We start from the raw sequence: 16,591 nt of genomic DNA, 5'->3' as shown, positions 1-16,591 counted from the left end.
AACTTAGCTTCTCTCCAAAGAACTCCAGTTGCTATCTTACTGCTAAAGGGAAAAGCCACTTATTCTCACAGAACAGTCCAGCAAAACAAATCTCACTTGGAAAGACCGATATCCTTCAATTTCATGTATAATCACGGTCTCTGTGAGTGGTCCTGTAAAACATGGATTGTACTTCGTCTCCAAAATGTTATTCTGACCTGCATTTTGGGGTCCTGCATAGAAATCTTCAAGCCTTGACTCCAGTGGCTCAGTGATTCCTGAACAAGAACAACAAAAGGGCGATGTAAATTCTAAAATGCCAATAATTAAATCTACAATTAGTTAATACTGTGTGACAGCAAAGCCCAAACAAACTTGAAAGTAAGGTCCGTTTGAGAATTAAACTAGACCTCCTTTTCTTACTCTGGAACCATAAGCCCTTCCCACAGCATTCCTGTATTCACAGCTGGGTGTCAGCGGTCAGAAATGCCAGCGCGCGAGTCACATCTTCCCTGAGGCTCTCACTCTCCAAGCTGAGCAAGCTGCCGCTTTAACATCAGCACACGAATCTCATAACATATGGAAAGCATTCCAGTGCTAACCCTCCACAGATATAAATGACTAACCCATTTTACTAGTCCAGGGGTAAGTACACTGCCATTACTGCCCTACCTTCCTTCAGGTGGCTTACCGCACCAACTCCAAAGAAAAGCATATAAAAGGACATTCACCCAAATTTTCATGCCACAAATAAGTGACTCTTTAATCTTGGTTAACAACCCTCACCATGACTAATACCCTCCATATGTGCCTGGCTTTACAGTGTACAAAACAATTCAGCAGTCACTTTACCGCATTTAACGACACCATCTATCAACAGTGCCCTCACCTTTTTGGTAGATGTACCTTTCTCCTCGGGGGGCACAGAGCATTGGCTTGGATTGCTCCTAGGTTCCTTCCCTGGCCCAGAGGCAGCTACTTGAGCAGCACTGCTTTCTATAGAATCACTGCTGCCTGACCTCTTTCTCTTCCTGTGCGTTCCTAGGCCAGGGCTCTTTGACTCTTCCTCAAATTCTATAATATATGGATAAAGTTCATTCACCAGGTGGAGAACCTGGCCAGGCTGCAGTTTCATCTCTTGGTCCTTCCCAATTATGACGGAGTCAATACTGGTGGGATTGACCCCTACCTACGGAATAATCAGAAAAAAATTATAGTAACAGCAATAACACGTTAGTAATACAGTTGCCAATATGTCAACCACTTACTGTGTGAAATGTTCAGCTGTATTACTCCATCACTTCCACACATAACAGAGAAGCCTTTACTGGCTAGCACAGACATTCTGAAGGCAGCACAAAAAAACAAGTACAAAAAGGAAATTCAAGTTATCCACATACCTGCTTTACTTTGACATATCCCTTGTTACACTCTGCTTTCAACTGTACTGAAAGAGATTGAAAAAATTTAAACAAATGCAGCAAAAGCCAGACATTTGGTCTTGTCTTCCCTAAAGGACAATGAAGCTATACAGATCTTCCCTCAAAGAGCTAGGAGCAATTGCCTGATATGCAGGTGGCTGGGGCTACAAATGCCATTTTGTCAGAGCTCCAAATGCTTCCCTAAACTAACCATCAGCATACGTACTCCCTTAGCAATTGCTAATACCCTCCAAGTTTCCCTCTTACAGAACTCCTGGCCCACTTAGGGTTACAGACTCGCCCAACAGGAATGCAAGCTCCTGGCTCAGGATTAAATCAGGCTTCCACTATTAAAAAACCAACAATCAAGCTGGATGTAGTGCTGTATACCTGCAGTGCCAGCCACCAGCAAGGCTAAGAAATAATCAAGAGTTCAAGACCAGCCAGGGCAATACAGCAAGACCTTATTTCAAAACAAAAACAAAATCAACTATCAGATGCTTTCAACAGAGGAGGTAAAAAAATGTTACTGGAAAACGGAAGTTCAACTGGACTTGAGTGGAAGGAATGGAGAGAATGTTCTAGAAAGAGCAGTGCAGAGACAGAACATTCTGAGCATGTGTGAGAAGAGGTAACATTACTAAGCACTTCTGTTCAGATAAGTGAACAAACTATGTAGGGTTGAGACAGACACCACTGCTGTGTGCCAGGGCGGACAGACAGAGGGCAGGCTGACACATGACCCCACTGTTGCTATAGTGATGAGAGGAACCAAGAAAAGCGGTGGCAGCTTCTACTATGTCTTGGGCCTTTCCAGGTCAAACTTGGCTTTTTTTTTTTGCCTTCCACTTGGACTAATTCACACAGGTAAGCCCATAACCAGTACCACACACTCCAGATCACTAAATCCAGAATCCTCAGAGCTGTGAGATCACATTACAGGTGGCAATGAACGTGCCCAAAGCTTACAAGTAAGAAATGAAGCACTGTACATGATATCAAACCCTATGAAAGGGAACAGTTGGATGCCATAGTCCCATAAAGATATGACCCTCTGTGTGAGGCAATGTTAATGCACACCCCACTGCTCCTCAGACATGGCTCCAGCCTAGAAACTCAGAATTTATCAGTCTTGCTGCCCAGTGAGCCATCTCCCCGGGCAAAGCAACACAAGGTACAGGGCCCACCTCCACCACCCCATTGTAATAGGGTGGGCCCTGCCTGCTCCCAGCACCCTAGGCTGCCCTGAAGGGGAGGACAGAATCAGGGATAAATATGAGGCTCTTGTAGAATAAATGAGGCTCTACTGCTGACTAAAAAGCTGACTTCTTGAACTTGGGGCTATTTTTTGGTGAATAATAGGTCTCTCCCTCAAAAGCACCTGGGAAATGTGTGTATTTGGTTATCACTGTCCAGAACCAAATATGGTAATGTCCACATTCTTATAACCAGTTACCTTGCTGCCGAGAACATTTCTTATCAGTGATCCTGGTCTCCGGACCACGCCCAATCACAACTGCTTCTGAATGTGGAAGTTTGATTCGCTGGTGCCCGCTGTCCTGCCTCACCAACCAGCACACCCGCATCATCACTCTGAAAGACAGAACAAGGAACTGCTAGGAAAACAGGTCCATAAGCCCAAGCCCTCCAGGGCTCGGCTCTGGTGCCACCACCATGTAACTGCCACCACTGCGCACCTTGAGGCGGGTGACTTCACCTCCTTAGTCTCAGCTTCCTAACCTATAAATCTGACAATGACAGGACTCAAGGGGCTGCTGTAAGGGTTAAATGAGATGACATGGGTACATGTTTACCTCCCTGACTGAATCACGCTAAGCAATCAAGTACTTGTTACACATTTATAGGTATACTCTTCGTGTGGGACATTCGTCTACGTGCTGAGTCTCCCAGGGGTGAATACAATATTGTCCCTGTACTTGAGGAATTCGGAGTGTAGTACAGCAGGACACACTCAGATACCAATTATTACCATATAAGCACTATTAAGGAGAGAGTAACAAAATATGGCATTAACCGAGTGACTAATAGCAGCTGAGCAAAGTACTTAAAAAGATTTCATGAGGAAGGGTATTTATGCAGGGCTGAGCTGGGTTGGGTTGGCTTGGGTTTGAGACAGGGCTCTCTATGTACTTCAGCCTGGCCTTGAACTCACTAGGTAACCCAGGCTGGCCTCAAACTCATGCCCAGCCTGCCTCAGCCTCCCCGGGATCACAGGCATGTGTCACCACCTCAGCATTATGCAAGGTTGAAAAAGATGGGAAGGAGTTGGCCTACCAGAGAATTAGGACATAAGAATAAGATGTTTTGTCAGTTCTTAGGTCTTTTTTTGTGTATTAGGTTTTCCTTTCTTAATGGAAATAACATACTTATTAGAACAATACATTTTACTCCCATCTGCCATAATAAATATGCAAATCTACAATACCTAATGTGTGATTGTGACGCCTTTGTGCAATATGCAAACTGCACAACAGTGGAGGTGTTGATGTGGGGTTTTTCATTGTGTGTCTGTGTGTGTGTGTGTGTGTGTTACTGTGGTTCAATCCCAGGGCCTGGTGCATGCAAGGCAAGACCTCTATCAGTGAGGCACATCCCCACTCTGCTGATGTGCTCCCGAAAGACAATCTTGATGGCCAATAAAGTACCAGAAGAGAAAGAAACAAAGGTTCACAGAAGAGATGCGGCCTGAACAAAGGCAGGAGCAAAGTGCATGGAAAGGAAGAAGAGCCGAGAGAAATCTAGACAACAGATTTAACTTCTCATGACGCGTGGGGAATGACAGGACGAAAGGGAGACTGCAGACAAAGGTTTCTAATGTGAGAGATACCTATTAACCAAAATGAAGAATACGCAGGACTAAAAAAAATAAGAAATGAACATCAAGGAAGACATATTTTATAGATAGCAGTGAAGAAAGACCAATTTCAGTGAAACACAGTTAGTTTAAGTTGCCTGTGGAAGAACCAAGAGTCAATCTGGGATACAGGTATGAAGCTCAGGAAAAAGGAACGGACTGAATGCACTTATTTGAGAGGTGTCGATATGTCACAGAAGCTGAGGCAAGGAGAGGATAAAAAGAACTATCCTCTTATCCAAGAAGATAGAAAAGGTAATTACTGTTTGAGCAAGAAGTGCCTCCCTAGATTGCAGGATCCTATCAATGCGCAGGCTTCTAACACCCCCTGTTACAGCTTGTATCTCGATGTTCCCCAACCTCTTGCACTCAGCAGTGGGGCTTCTGGGAGTAACCGGATGAATGTGCGGTATTAGGTCAGTCCACTGATTGGTTTAGCATAGTTCTGGGTGCAGGTGATAAATTTACTAAAGAGGGAAAACCCACCCTGGTTATGGGTGGCACCTACCAGCAGGTTTGGAGCCTGGAAGGAACAGAAAGGGAAGGAAGTCTTGCTGCCTCCTGCTTGCCACATCATGAATTGTTTCTCTTCTGCCATGCTACCCTGCCTTGGAGCCAGCTGACAACCGACTAAAACCTTTACAAACTATGAACTAGAATAAATCTTTCCTCCTTTAACTTGTGGGGGTCAGGTGTTTTGACTCTCCAATGAGGAAGTAACTAAGACACCTCAGGAACATGCTGCCTACAGTTAAAACAGCATTTATGCCCTCTGTATGAGCTTTGTGTTCATAAACAAAGAAAGAAGAAAACGTATTTTTCAAAGTCAGCTTCATTACTCTCTGCAAAGACAAGACACTATAAAGCAGAGTGAACAGATGAAAGCTGAAGAGATAGGAACTGCATTAGTGTAAGCACATAAAAACTAAAGTTCTGTATTAGTCAGGAAAGGCTTCCAGAAACCACAGTTAGAGAAGGCCAGGGGCCAAGGGAACGGCTAAGGAGAGAAAGGAAGAGGGTGCGTTTCATTTTTCAAAGCACAAGTGCCGGCACTCAGCAATGGCAAGCCATAGGTCAGAGTAAAAAGCAGATTTCACTGGCTACAGCAGAGGGGCTGCCCCAGTCAGCACAAGACTGAAAAATGTAGATTCAACATCATCAACAGGAGACAACTGCCAAGGTTTTGTGCTTCAAAATAAGATGAAATAACAGAAGTCAAAGAACACTTTGTCAACAACTGTGTGTGGGCCAGCTGGAGTGAGGAAAGCTAGAGCCAGAGCCCAGTCAGAAGGCTGTCAAAGTAACCCAGGCCAGAGGCCCCAGATCAGCTCAGCAAGGCTGAGAAGCTGATGCAAGAGCACGGAGGGCCAGCTGTACACCTAAAATCCTACACCAAGATCCCCAAACGATGGTGCTACAGGCAGACCCTAATTTGACCTGCTGTGTTCCAAAGGGTACCTGTTAGCACTTGCCAGAAATTGATACGTGGTCAGGTAATGGACTAAAAAGTGATGTGAGTCTTCACTGGGCATTGGGAAATCGTCATGTGGCGCCTATTCATGCTGACAACACGAGAAGCCAGCGGACAGCCGTCTGAGAGCAGGGACAAGGTGAACTGACAGACAGCCAGGAGCACAGCTGGCTATCGCAGGATGGCAGCAGCCTCCTGGCCTCTGCAGATACGATACAGACTTCATTCTCCCCAAGTTCTGAAGTCATGATGTTCCCATTTTCTATTCCAAAAGCTGATGCGATGACTGCACAATGCTTACGCAACTGTTACAGCCCATTTTAGCTTCCAGACCCAACTTCCAGGAATGAAGTTTTAGAATACGGAGAATGCAGGGTGGATGTTTTGAATCTTCAATCCAGTTCTTCCAGTTAAACTCCATAAACTCCAATTAAACTCCGCTCTCTATAATAGCAGAAATTGTGCCTATTTTTTAATACTATTTTCAACCAGTTTTGATTTTTTGTTTATTCCTTTTTTCGAAGGGTATTGCTGTGTAGTTCAGGCTGGCCTTGAACTATGAAGCCCAGACTAGCCTCAGTGACTGTCCTGCCTCAGCCTCCCGAGTGCTGGGATTCCAGGTGTGTGCCACCACACCTGGTCATCATGCCTGTTTTTGTTCACCAATGTATCACCAGTATCTACTACAATGCTTGGCATATAGCAAGCATAAATATTTGCAAGTGAATGATCAGATAACCCCTCCCAAGTGTTCTTGTGTTTCTCTATCTCCCCTCCTTCTCTGGCTTTTCTTCTAGTGGCAGAACACTCTGCTCATATGGGGTTCCCCCGAGAGAGCTCGGGATTTGCCAGCCTCTATTTTTCAGCTCCATATCTTCCACTGCAGAGTTGTGGGGATTAATCGGAAAGAAATTCTGAGCCAGGCACAGTACTGCACACTTGTAATGTCAGGACTCGAAAGGCTGCGGCAAGAGGACTGCCATGAGTCTGAGGCCAGCCTGGGCTACAGAGTGAGTTCAAGGCCAGCCTGAACTACATAGTGAGACCCTGCCTCAAAGAACCCAAGTGATGTAACAGCCCACACAAGGCCAAAAATCTTGTATCCTAGAACACTGCTCTTTAACTGGATTTCCTGCAATGATAGAACTGTTCTAAACCTGCCCATCCAAGTAAATCAGCCCCAGTGTGATGATGGACCATATAAAATGTAGTTAGTACAAAAGAGGAACTGAATTTTTACGTTAGGTTTTTTTTCCACTTAAGGTAACATAGCTACACGTGGCTGGGGGCTGCCCGGAATATCTAGCATACCCTAGAAACTTGTCCAGCCCCTATCAATCCCCAGACCCCTCAGGTTTGAAGTTAAGACCCTCAGACTGTAGCCCTCCCAAGGTGACTTGTTTCACTTCCCTCTCTCTTTGCACAAAAACTGCCCCACTTACCCATTCCTCTCTTCCCTTCCCCCAGGCACACATGCATCCTTGCATACACATACATCCGTCAGGTACGTACCAAATCATGTCTCCCAGCGAAGTAATCCTTTTCTTTCTTTTCCTGCAGAGAAGGGATTAAACCCAGAGCCTTCACGCTGAGCTACATCCCTACATCCCCAGTGCTTTTCTTCTTGAGAAAGGGTCTCACTAAACTACTCGGGTTGGGCTCAAACTTGTGACAGTCCTGCCTATACCACCCAGAGTGATGGGATTAGAGGCAAGCACCACCACACCCAACTAAGCCACTCCTAATTTGGTCTCCTGGTGTTGGTTTAGTTTTTCCGCCTTCCTAAAAACCCAAATCTTAGTCAACTTTCAAGTTTCACCTCCTCCCTGAGGCCTTCACCGAGCCACTTCTCTTCTATACATCTTGTTATTGGATGTGGCGGAACTACCTTCACAGTTCTGAGTCCTTAATGTGGATTCAACTCTATTTTCCAAAGGAGATTATAATCTTGGGAACAGACCATATCACTGCCTACCTATTCAGGAAGCATGGAGGAAGGGTCTCTGGAGATCCCTTGAGCTAGACCTGGTCTTGTACTCCAGGCTCCTCAGATATTCAGCATGTGTATGAAGTGAATACTACATCATAGGCGCTGTGCTCAATGTCTCACACTGTCTCATTTTAATACTCACAATTTTCATTCTAAGGAAGAGAAAGTTAAGGCTCAAATAAGTTAAGGAACACGTTCCACTCACGCGGCCAATGTGTGCCACAGGTAGGATTTGAATTAATTTCAAACAATGGGCTCTTAACCACTGCACCATATACTTTTTGGCTTCACTCAGTTGATCATTCAATCACAATTACTGCATTCCTATTATGTGCCTTGTGCTATTCTTATACTGGGAATTAAGATGTAATGCACAACCAGGTGTGGTGGTGCGTATCTGTAATCCCAGCGCTTAGGAGGCTGAGGCAAGAGGATCGTCATGAGTTGGGGCTACATAATGAATTCAGGGCCAGTCTGAACTACATAGCAAGACCCTGTCTCCAAAAAAAAAAAAAGATAATACAGACACCCTCCTTTCAAAAGACTCAAGAGTCTAAGAGAGGAAACTGACACAAAAACTATAATAAATGTATAACAACTAGACTGTAAGAGGTATGAGCAAGATCGAAAAGCAGCAAAGGGATCCAGTAATGACTGAAAAATGTCTATGTGGTTTGATATTCAATCACTGGTAACTTCACTGAAATTGTCAGAAAATTATGAGTCTTAAAGCTAGACTGCAGAAGGAAATGGGAGGTAAGAAAATGGGGACAGAATTTAGAATACTCTTCAAAATAGTCTGGTAACAAGAGGAAGAGATTTACCAGAAGACAGCAAAAGGAAGGTGGATCACCAAAGACTTCTTTCTTTGGTTGAGACAGACGTGTTAAGGAAGATCTGAGAAACTGACCGTATATTTTCATCAATGCAGCACAGACAGAAAGGGGCAGAAATGATGAATGAAAATAAGGTTTCATAAGTGAAACCATAAAATAAAGGTCAGAAGCAAAAATAAAGGGATGTGCTTTGATCAGAGGGACAACGTACCCTCTTCAGAATAAAGGAAAATTAAGATGAGTGAAATCCAAATAACTTTTTTTACAGGAAATCAATTTTAGTGTTTCTTCCATTCCATATCATCAGGAAAAATTATTTCAACCTTCCTTTTAGCTACATCAGACCACTCAGATGTTTGTTTTCTCTAAGGAAAGCAGAGGCAGAAAGTGGAGGGAAAGCATGTCCCATGTCCTTAATGTTCTCCACAGAACAACAGGTAATAGAATGATGTGCTCCATCATTAATAGAAGTTAATAAACAGCTGAAGAAAATCAAAAGAGTGGTGGGACTCAAGTCCTCTTAAATTGGGCTGCTTGAATTAAGTTCGACTCCGCCACCTACTCACTGTGTAACCTAAAGCAAGTTATCTAGTCTCAACTCCAGTATCACTGCCGTTAATAGACAGGATTAAAGCAGGAGCTGCTGACACGTTAAACAACACTGAAAAGTGAGGACTGCCACTAAGGCGAAGGGGCACAGATCTGTGCCTTCTACCTACAAAAACAACCCTATCTCAAGCGCTCTATGAAATTCCCAATGTAAGTCAAATTCCCAAAGGGCTCCAAACCTATACACCACATTAGTTCCAAGGGGAACAGAATTCCAAACACCCTTTTTTGTCGAACTGCTCCCACTGATCTCTATGGGGAAAGGCTCGCTTCCTCTGGCATTCCCGTAAGTTCAAAGGGGAAGGGGAACAAGGAATGGAGCAAGGGGAAGGGACAGAAGAAAAGGAAAAAAAAGAATAGAAGGAAAAAATGGAAACAAAGCTTTTTTGTAAAAGGGAGGGGAAGAAAGGTTGAAGGGAGGAGAATGCGGGTCAACAAAAATCAAGATATGTTATGTACAGGTACAAATTCCCTACGATAAATGGGATCAACACACCTGACAAACATTTACAAATAAAAACATAAAAGACTTGTTGACGCCGTGAAGGAGGCCTCCGATTCCTCTCATGGGACGTTTCCGGCGCAAACACCGTCACTAGCACAGGATGCGCTGCCGCCTGGGGGCGGGTTGCTTGCTTGCGTTACGACCAAGCTAAGCACTAGTTCTGAACTCGGACGCCAGAGGCCACGTGAGCGCCAGCTGAAACACGCCCACGGGAGCAGGGGACCATGCCGAGAAAGGACCGTGAGCGCGTCATTCCAGGCACGTCCCTCACGGATACCAGCGGCCCGGGCCTAACGCCCACCCTGGCTTTCAACCCAGACGGCCAACAGTCGAGGCAGGCGGACCACTGCCTTACCTCGAGATGGCTGATCCGTACACTCTCGTTAGTCCATCTGTGCTTCATCTCTTCTTCCGGCGCCTCCGGATGACGTCACGATGCGTCTCGGGGCGCGGCCAGTGACGTCACCAATGCATTCCCCGAGGATTGGCTAAAACCATCGGCCCTTGTTGGTCCCACACTAACCCGAGCTCAATTCCTGATGGTTGCCTCCGCCTAAGGCGCCTTCCGCTTCTCCCTACGTAGCGGCTGCTCGCCTGTCTGCCTCTCAGTCTGAGTGGGGAGACATGAGACAATAATCTCCTGTGGCCTTTCTGCGCAGCCCTGCAGCTTCGTGACGTCTCCTAAGAAGAGGCTTACTACATTTCAGACATCTTTTAAACTGCAGCTGGGAACTGCGGGAAGAATGCCGCTTCTTTCCAAACTAGAGTCAGCTTCCCTTGCTTCATGGGGAGGGAAAGTCGGGGGAGGAAAGCAGCAGAGCGAAGCGTGCCAAGCTTGCTTTAATGCTGTCGTCACTTAATGAACTGGGGGACAATCGAGGAGAAAAGAAAAAGGAGGCCGCAGTGAGGTGTGTGTACTGATTTTACAGCAATTCCGGGGCGTTTTACTAATAACTGTGTTGCAGTTATTCAAAGGCATCTTTTCATCCTGACGAATGAAATCGTAATACAGAATTTTCCTCAGACGCAAAGGAAACAGCTTAGGGAGTCCCGTATCTTGATCAAAATGGAATAGTGTTTCCTTCCTTGGAAAAGCGGAGGCTCCAATATATGATGGAGCTATCGTAGCTATCAAAGGGTAGGAGGCTCCTCTAGGAAACAGAGAGAGACTTACTTCTGTTAGCAGGGAAGGTGCAAGTTTATATTGGGATCCCACCAAGAAGTGAGGAAACATAGGAAGCATCTCAGCAGCCACACAACCACATGGCTGAGGAATGTGGTTCACAACTGCATAAGACGCATTTCCAGTGACCTAACCCGTTTTGTCTTTCCCTCAGAATTAAGCTTCTTTTAGATCCTGCTTCTACTTGGCCTTTCCTTATATGTCTTGCATCTAAAAATTCGATTGGATCATTTTAACTGTATTACATTTAATATGCAAAATCGAGTAGTTTTTATGTGTGGCTGGTTAAGTCTAGCCCATTGTTTATAGTGTATCATTTACCACAAAAGTAAGGTCACATGGCACAAGGCACAAGGCAGGCAGTTAAGACTTTCACTGACTTCAAACCGAGCGTAGTGGTTTATGCCTGTAATCCCATCATTTGGGAGGTTGAGACAGGAGGATTACTGTGAGTTTAAACCAGCTTGGGTACATAGTGAGTTCAAGGCCAGCCTGAACTACATAGCGAGACCTTGTCTCAAAAAGAAATTTTCAAGACTCACTGATTTCATACTGTTGTGCAAATAATCTCCAGAGCTCTTTCAGCTTGTAAAATTAAACTCTTACCAGTTAAACAACTCCTTATTTCCCCTCCCCTATCCCTGACATCCCCACTATCCTATTTTCCGTTTCCATGAGCTTGACCACTACAAAGTTCATCTCAGTAAACTCACCCAATATTTGCCTTTTTGTGACTAGTTTATCTCACTTAGTATAATGTCCTTAAATTTACAGTTTCAGACACTATAGGATGTGTCAGAACTCCTTTTTTTCTTTTTTGTGGTACTGAGGCTCTCACACATGCTAGGCAAGCACTCTAGTGCTGAGTTACATCCCCAGTCCTTTTTCTTTATTTTGAGCCCAAGTGTTGGTAAGTTGCCCAGGTTGGCCTTCAGTTTCTGAACCTCCTGCCTCAGCCTCCCGAGTAGCTGGGATCACGGGTGTGTGACAGCACAAGTGGTTAAAACCTCCCTTTTAAGTGTGAATAATACTGCATTGCCCAGGTATATTGTAAATAATATTTTTTAATGGACATACAAGTACCATTTAAAAACCTTGCTTTTCAATTATGCTGGATGTACACACAGAAGTGGGATTTCTGGGTTATATGATAATTCTATTTTTAATACCTTGAAGAACTGTTATAATATTTTTCACAGCAGTTGTCATTTTACATTCCCACCAATAGTGTGCAAGGGCTCCAATTTTCCACTTACTTGCTAATACGTGTTACTTTGGGTTTTGTTTGGTTGGTTGGTTTTGTTTTAGGTTTGGTTTGGTTTGGTTTTGGGTTGGGTTTGTTTAGTTTTGACACTGGCCATTCTCGCCCTCAATGAGGTATATCTCACTGTGGATTTAATGGGTTAGGGGACTATTTTATTGGTTGGTTAGTTGTTTTTATTTTTTTTGTGTGTAGCCCAGGCTAACCTTGAGCTCCAGATCCTCCTGCCTCAGCCTCCCAAATGTTGGGACTATAGGCATGAGCTGCCATGCCCAGCTCTCACTGTGGTTTTGATTTCCATTTCCCTATTGATTAGTGTTGATCTTTTTATATGCTCCTTCTCCACTTGTATATCTTCTTAAAGAAATGTCCGTTCAAGCCCTTTGCTTATTTTTTAATAAGCTGTGTTTGTTGCTGCTGCTGCTGTTGTTGCTGTTGTTGTGTTAGTAGTTCTTTACATATTCTGGATATTAACTTCTGATCGGATATAAGATTTGCAAATATTTTCTCCCATTTTTAGGTTACCTTTTCACTGTGTTGATAGTATCCTTAGATACACAGGATTTTTTATTTTTATGTGCTCTGACTTATCTATAATTTTGCCATCTGTGTTTTTGGTATCATAACCAAAACATCATTGCCAAAACTGACCTAAACTTTTCTATTTTTTCTAAAAATGGTATAATTTAGGTTTTTGATTCATTTCATTTTTTTATACTGTGTAAGGGTCCAACTTCATTCTTTTGAATGTGGATGTCCAGTTTTCCCAATACCATTTGTTTTTTTTTTGTTGTGTTTTTTTTTTTTTTTTTTTTGGTTTTTCTCCGGTACCGGGAACCGAACTCACGACCTTGCACTTGCCAGTCAGGCACTTTGCCGCTGAGCTAAATCCCCAGCCCCCCAATACCATTTGTTGAAAAGACTACTCTTTCCTCATTGAATGGTCCCATGATTATTGCTGAAAATTATTTGACCATATATGTGAGAATTTAGTTCTGCAATTTCTATTTTACTCCATTGGTCTGTATGTCAGTTTTTTTGCCAGTATCACAATGTTTTGATTACTATAACTTATTATGTTTGAAATCAGCAAAGTGAGATCTCCAACTTTGTTCTTTGGTTTTTTGGGGGTTGTTTTTTTGTTTTTGGTTTTGGTTTTGGTTTTTCTCTGGTACCGGGAACCGAACTCACGACCTTGCGCTTGCCAGGCAGGCGCTTTGCCGCTGAGCTAAATCCCCAGCACCTCGAACTTTGTTCTTTTTCAAATTATTTTGGCTGTTTTCGAGATTCTTAGAGAAATAAGGTAACATGAAAATCTGAATTCCTGGGCTCTTAAAAAAAAATCAATAAACCTAGCAAATTCTGGCAACAAATAGCTAGAATTGTGAATAGCTGACATGTGCTCCTCCAGTTTACCATCGTCTGTGCCCCTTTGCTTATATAACCTGCTGGATTCCCCGAAGGCCCTCTCTTCTTTGAAACTTTGAGACTTCAAGATTCCTGGTCTACAGAAAGAGCAGTTGGAGCCAGAGGACCTGCGTGGTCTAAGGGAAAGCCAGATGGAGCCAGAGGCTGTGGTGGTCTAGCCCAACGACTTGCTCAGACAAAAAGTATGGAGTTCTGGGAGACCCTATAGCTGGGAAAACATGTTTCGTTTTGGTGTTTGGGGAGGTTATATTAGGATTCTCCAGAGAAATGATAGGGTGGGAGGGGTTAAGGAGGGAAGTCAACAAAGGCCTATCTGAGCAAAGGACAATTAGACTGCATCAAACAGATAGAAAGGAACTGGACATGTGAACACTTGATGGAAGAATATTTTAGGTCTATGATCCAAATCAAGGAAAGAAAGTGCAAAAGCAGCACAGCAGGGCTTTTCTTTCAGGCATGATACAAGTTCAAAGGACCTAAAAGTCAAATGGGGTTGGTAGTAAAAGGGAAATGGTGAGGTCTGATCAGAGGCTAGAGAGTAAACTTTTAGGTGCTGTATGTAGGTTCGTTTTTCAGTGAAAACCTTTAGAGAGTCGGCTGGGCTTTATGAAAATCACTGTGGCTACTGTGAGGAAGAATGGACTGCAGAGGAGGCCAGGATCAGAAAGGCTGAGACCAGTTAGACTTCACTGATAAAGTGTAAATGATGTTGGCAGCATGAACAGAGGGAGAAACTTGAACTGACTCAAGTGAGATTTTGGAGGCAGCATCTGTTGGACAAGACAAAACATTCTTCATAGGCCGAGCGAGGTCCGATGCCAAATCATAAAATTATGTACTGGTAATAGGGCCAATACCTTCTGAAACATAAATTTAGTTGCATGTTTCACATATCCCAAAACTTCTTACTTCAAGAACTGTGATGTTGTCCGCAGGCTTCCTCTGGCTCCAGGAGCCTTCTCTGACCTCATACAAGCTACAAATAAGGGGATTTATGCCTCCTGGGAGCAGTAAAGAAAATGATGCAAGAAAAAAAAAAAAAGAAAGAAAGAAAATGATACAAGGAAGTGAATGGATAAACATTTCCTCACCCCTGATGAACAACTTTGAAGTAGATGTACTAGGCCATCTCCCAGAGGCTCCCAAGCCAGAGCAAGCCCCAGCTGCCCAGAGAGGTCGCCTGCACACTAACCCATCCTGTGGAGGCTGCTTTCCGGTACTTCCCTTCTGCATCCATAAAGATGGATACTTCTTGGAATTACCTCTGACAAACTACTAGTACCCAAATCCTTGTGTCAGTGTCTGCTTCTGGGCAAGCCAAATTAAGGCACTCTACCTGACCATTTTCTAATGATATCATTTTATCTGTTTAGATATGTTAACTCCTATTGCTTTCCAACCTTTTCTGTTGTGGCACAAAGATATAATATTTGCTAAATACAGTGGGAGAAGCTTTAGAGGGTTTGGGGAGGCTTACAATTAACCCAGTGAAATTTTTTCATTATATTTTCTTTATAACTGTATATAGTAAGAAAGGTTTTAAAACAGTATTTGTAGAGGGGGGAAATAAAAAGAATTAAGGTGTATTATATACATGTTCCAACTCCGCAAAATGAATGTAATCATTATGCACTGCAAACATCTAGTAAAGACTGAAAAATGAAAACAGCATTTGAGGGTTGAAGGTGCAGCTCAGTGGTAGAGCACTTGCCTGGCATGCGCAAGACCCTAGGTTTTATCCCAGCCCTGCAAAATAAACAAAGCACTTAACTGACAATAATAGAAGATTTGAGGAAATAACATTGATTTGGTCAAGTAGCAAAATGAAATATTCTTTAGTTTTATGAGAAAGTTGAACATTTTTCTGAGAATATAACCTTGATGACATTGGGTTCTGTGATGAAACAGCTACATGATTTCTGACTGAGTTTTTTTAATGGAGACATTTTCAAGTTCTTGGTAGTCATACCTATAATTGCCACGCCCGTAGAAATGTTCTGCCTATAAACGTGACGATGCACACCCATAAGCTCTACCCTACAATTTACTTTAAAATCTTCCACCTATAATTTACGCTTTATTGCTTTCAAGTCCTGCTTTTAGGACTGGTGAGCTTCTGATTTAAGTCTTTCAATGATCTAATTTTCAAGAGTTTAGGGAACAGTCACTGTAACCCCAAGTACCGACATTCATACTGTGATGGGTCACATGAGAACTTCTCAACTCAGCATACTGATTTGTGTAAATCACACATATTGTGCTGATCTGCCCTCAAAATTTTTTAGAAACATTAGAATGAGAGGAATACCTTCTGACTTATCCTGTGTTACCTTCCACTGTCTCTTCCTTCTCGGGTTTGTATCAGCAATACTGAACTTGCTACTCTTCCCCTGTCCCGCCCCGCCCAATGCATCAGTCTGAATTCCCTGATCATGCTATTCCCTCTGGAGTGTTCTCTCTTCTTTTCTAACTCACTCTTGGCCAGGCATGATGATGCACGCCTATAATCCCAGCACTTGGGAGGCTGAGGCAGGAGGATCACTCAGTTCATGGCCAGCCTGGACTACAAAATGAGTTCAAGTTCAGCCTAAACTGCATAGTGAGACTCTGTCTCAAAAAGACAAGAAAATTCTAGCTCACTCTTGGCCCCTCCATGCATTCATACTGCAGCTAGAGAAAATAGCTCCAAACACAAATCTGATCACGTCACTCTCTTGCTTAAATCTTTTTATTGACTTCCACTGCACACCAGATTACGACTACTGTGAACTCCTTATTTAATCTTAGTTCTAAAAAAAAGATCTGGCCTATCTTTCGAATGCCATACCACACTCTGCTTTTCTATTGATATGCCCTAACACATGAGCTCTTTCTTTTTCACCCTGAATAATACTCCATTGTGTGTATATGTATGTGTGTGTGTGTAACATTTTCTTTATTCATTTATCTGTTGGGCATCTAGACTGGTTCATATCTTGGCTATTATAAATTGTGCCACAATAAACATGGGTAAGCTTAAGTATCACAGTGAAC

At 43.3% G+C, this 16,591-nt stretch overlaps 1 protein-coding gene across 4 annotated transcripts in view; it reads right to left on the bottom strand.

Annotated features, from left to right (window-relative positions):
- Window positions 1-10,142, bottom strand: part of Aptx (aprataxin) — an 18,679-nt gene extending 8,537 nt beyond the window's left edge. Inside the window, exons 1-6 of one of the 4 annotated variants that reach the window (XM_013523036.1) lie at window positions 10,042-10,101; window positions 7,722-7,888; window positions 2,857-2,993; window positions 1,380-1,426; window positions 869-1,168; window positions 198-257 (exon numbers count right to left, since the gene is read on the bottom strand). In XM_013523036.1, the coding sequence (XP_013378490.1) occupies window positions 198-257; window positions 869-1,168; window positions 1,380-1,426; window positions 2,857-2,989 (540 nt within the window). In that variant the 5' untranslated portion in view covers window positions 2,990-2,993; window positions 7,722-7,888; window positions 10,042-10,101. Of the gene's footprint in view, window positions 1-197; window positions 258-868; window positions 1,169-1,379; window positions 1,427-2,856; window positions 2,994-7,258; window positions 7,292-7,721; window positions 7,889-9,677; window positions 10,004-10,041 lie in introns of those variants that run through there. The other 3 variants (XM_005401113.2, XM_005401112.2, XM_013523037.1) reach the window with 3 other exon arrangements.
- Window positions 10,143-16,591: the final 6,449 nt, after the last annotated feature.

This window comes from Chinchilla lanigera, unplaced genomic scaffold (genome assembly GCF_000276665.1).
Source record: "Chinchilla lanigera isolate Chin_1 unplaced genomic scaffold, ChiLan1.0 scaffold00071, whole genome shotgun sequence".
Classification (NCBI taxonomy): domain Eukaryota; kingdom Metazoa; phylum Chordata; class Mammalia; order Rodentia; family Chinchillidae; genus Chinchilla; species Chinchilla lanigera.
The sequence above is the reverse complement of the archived record's forward strand: the minus strand, read 5'-3'. Positions and strand labels throughout refer to the sequence as shown.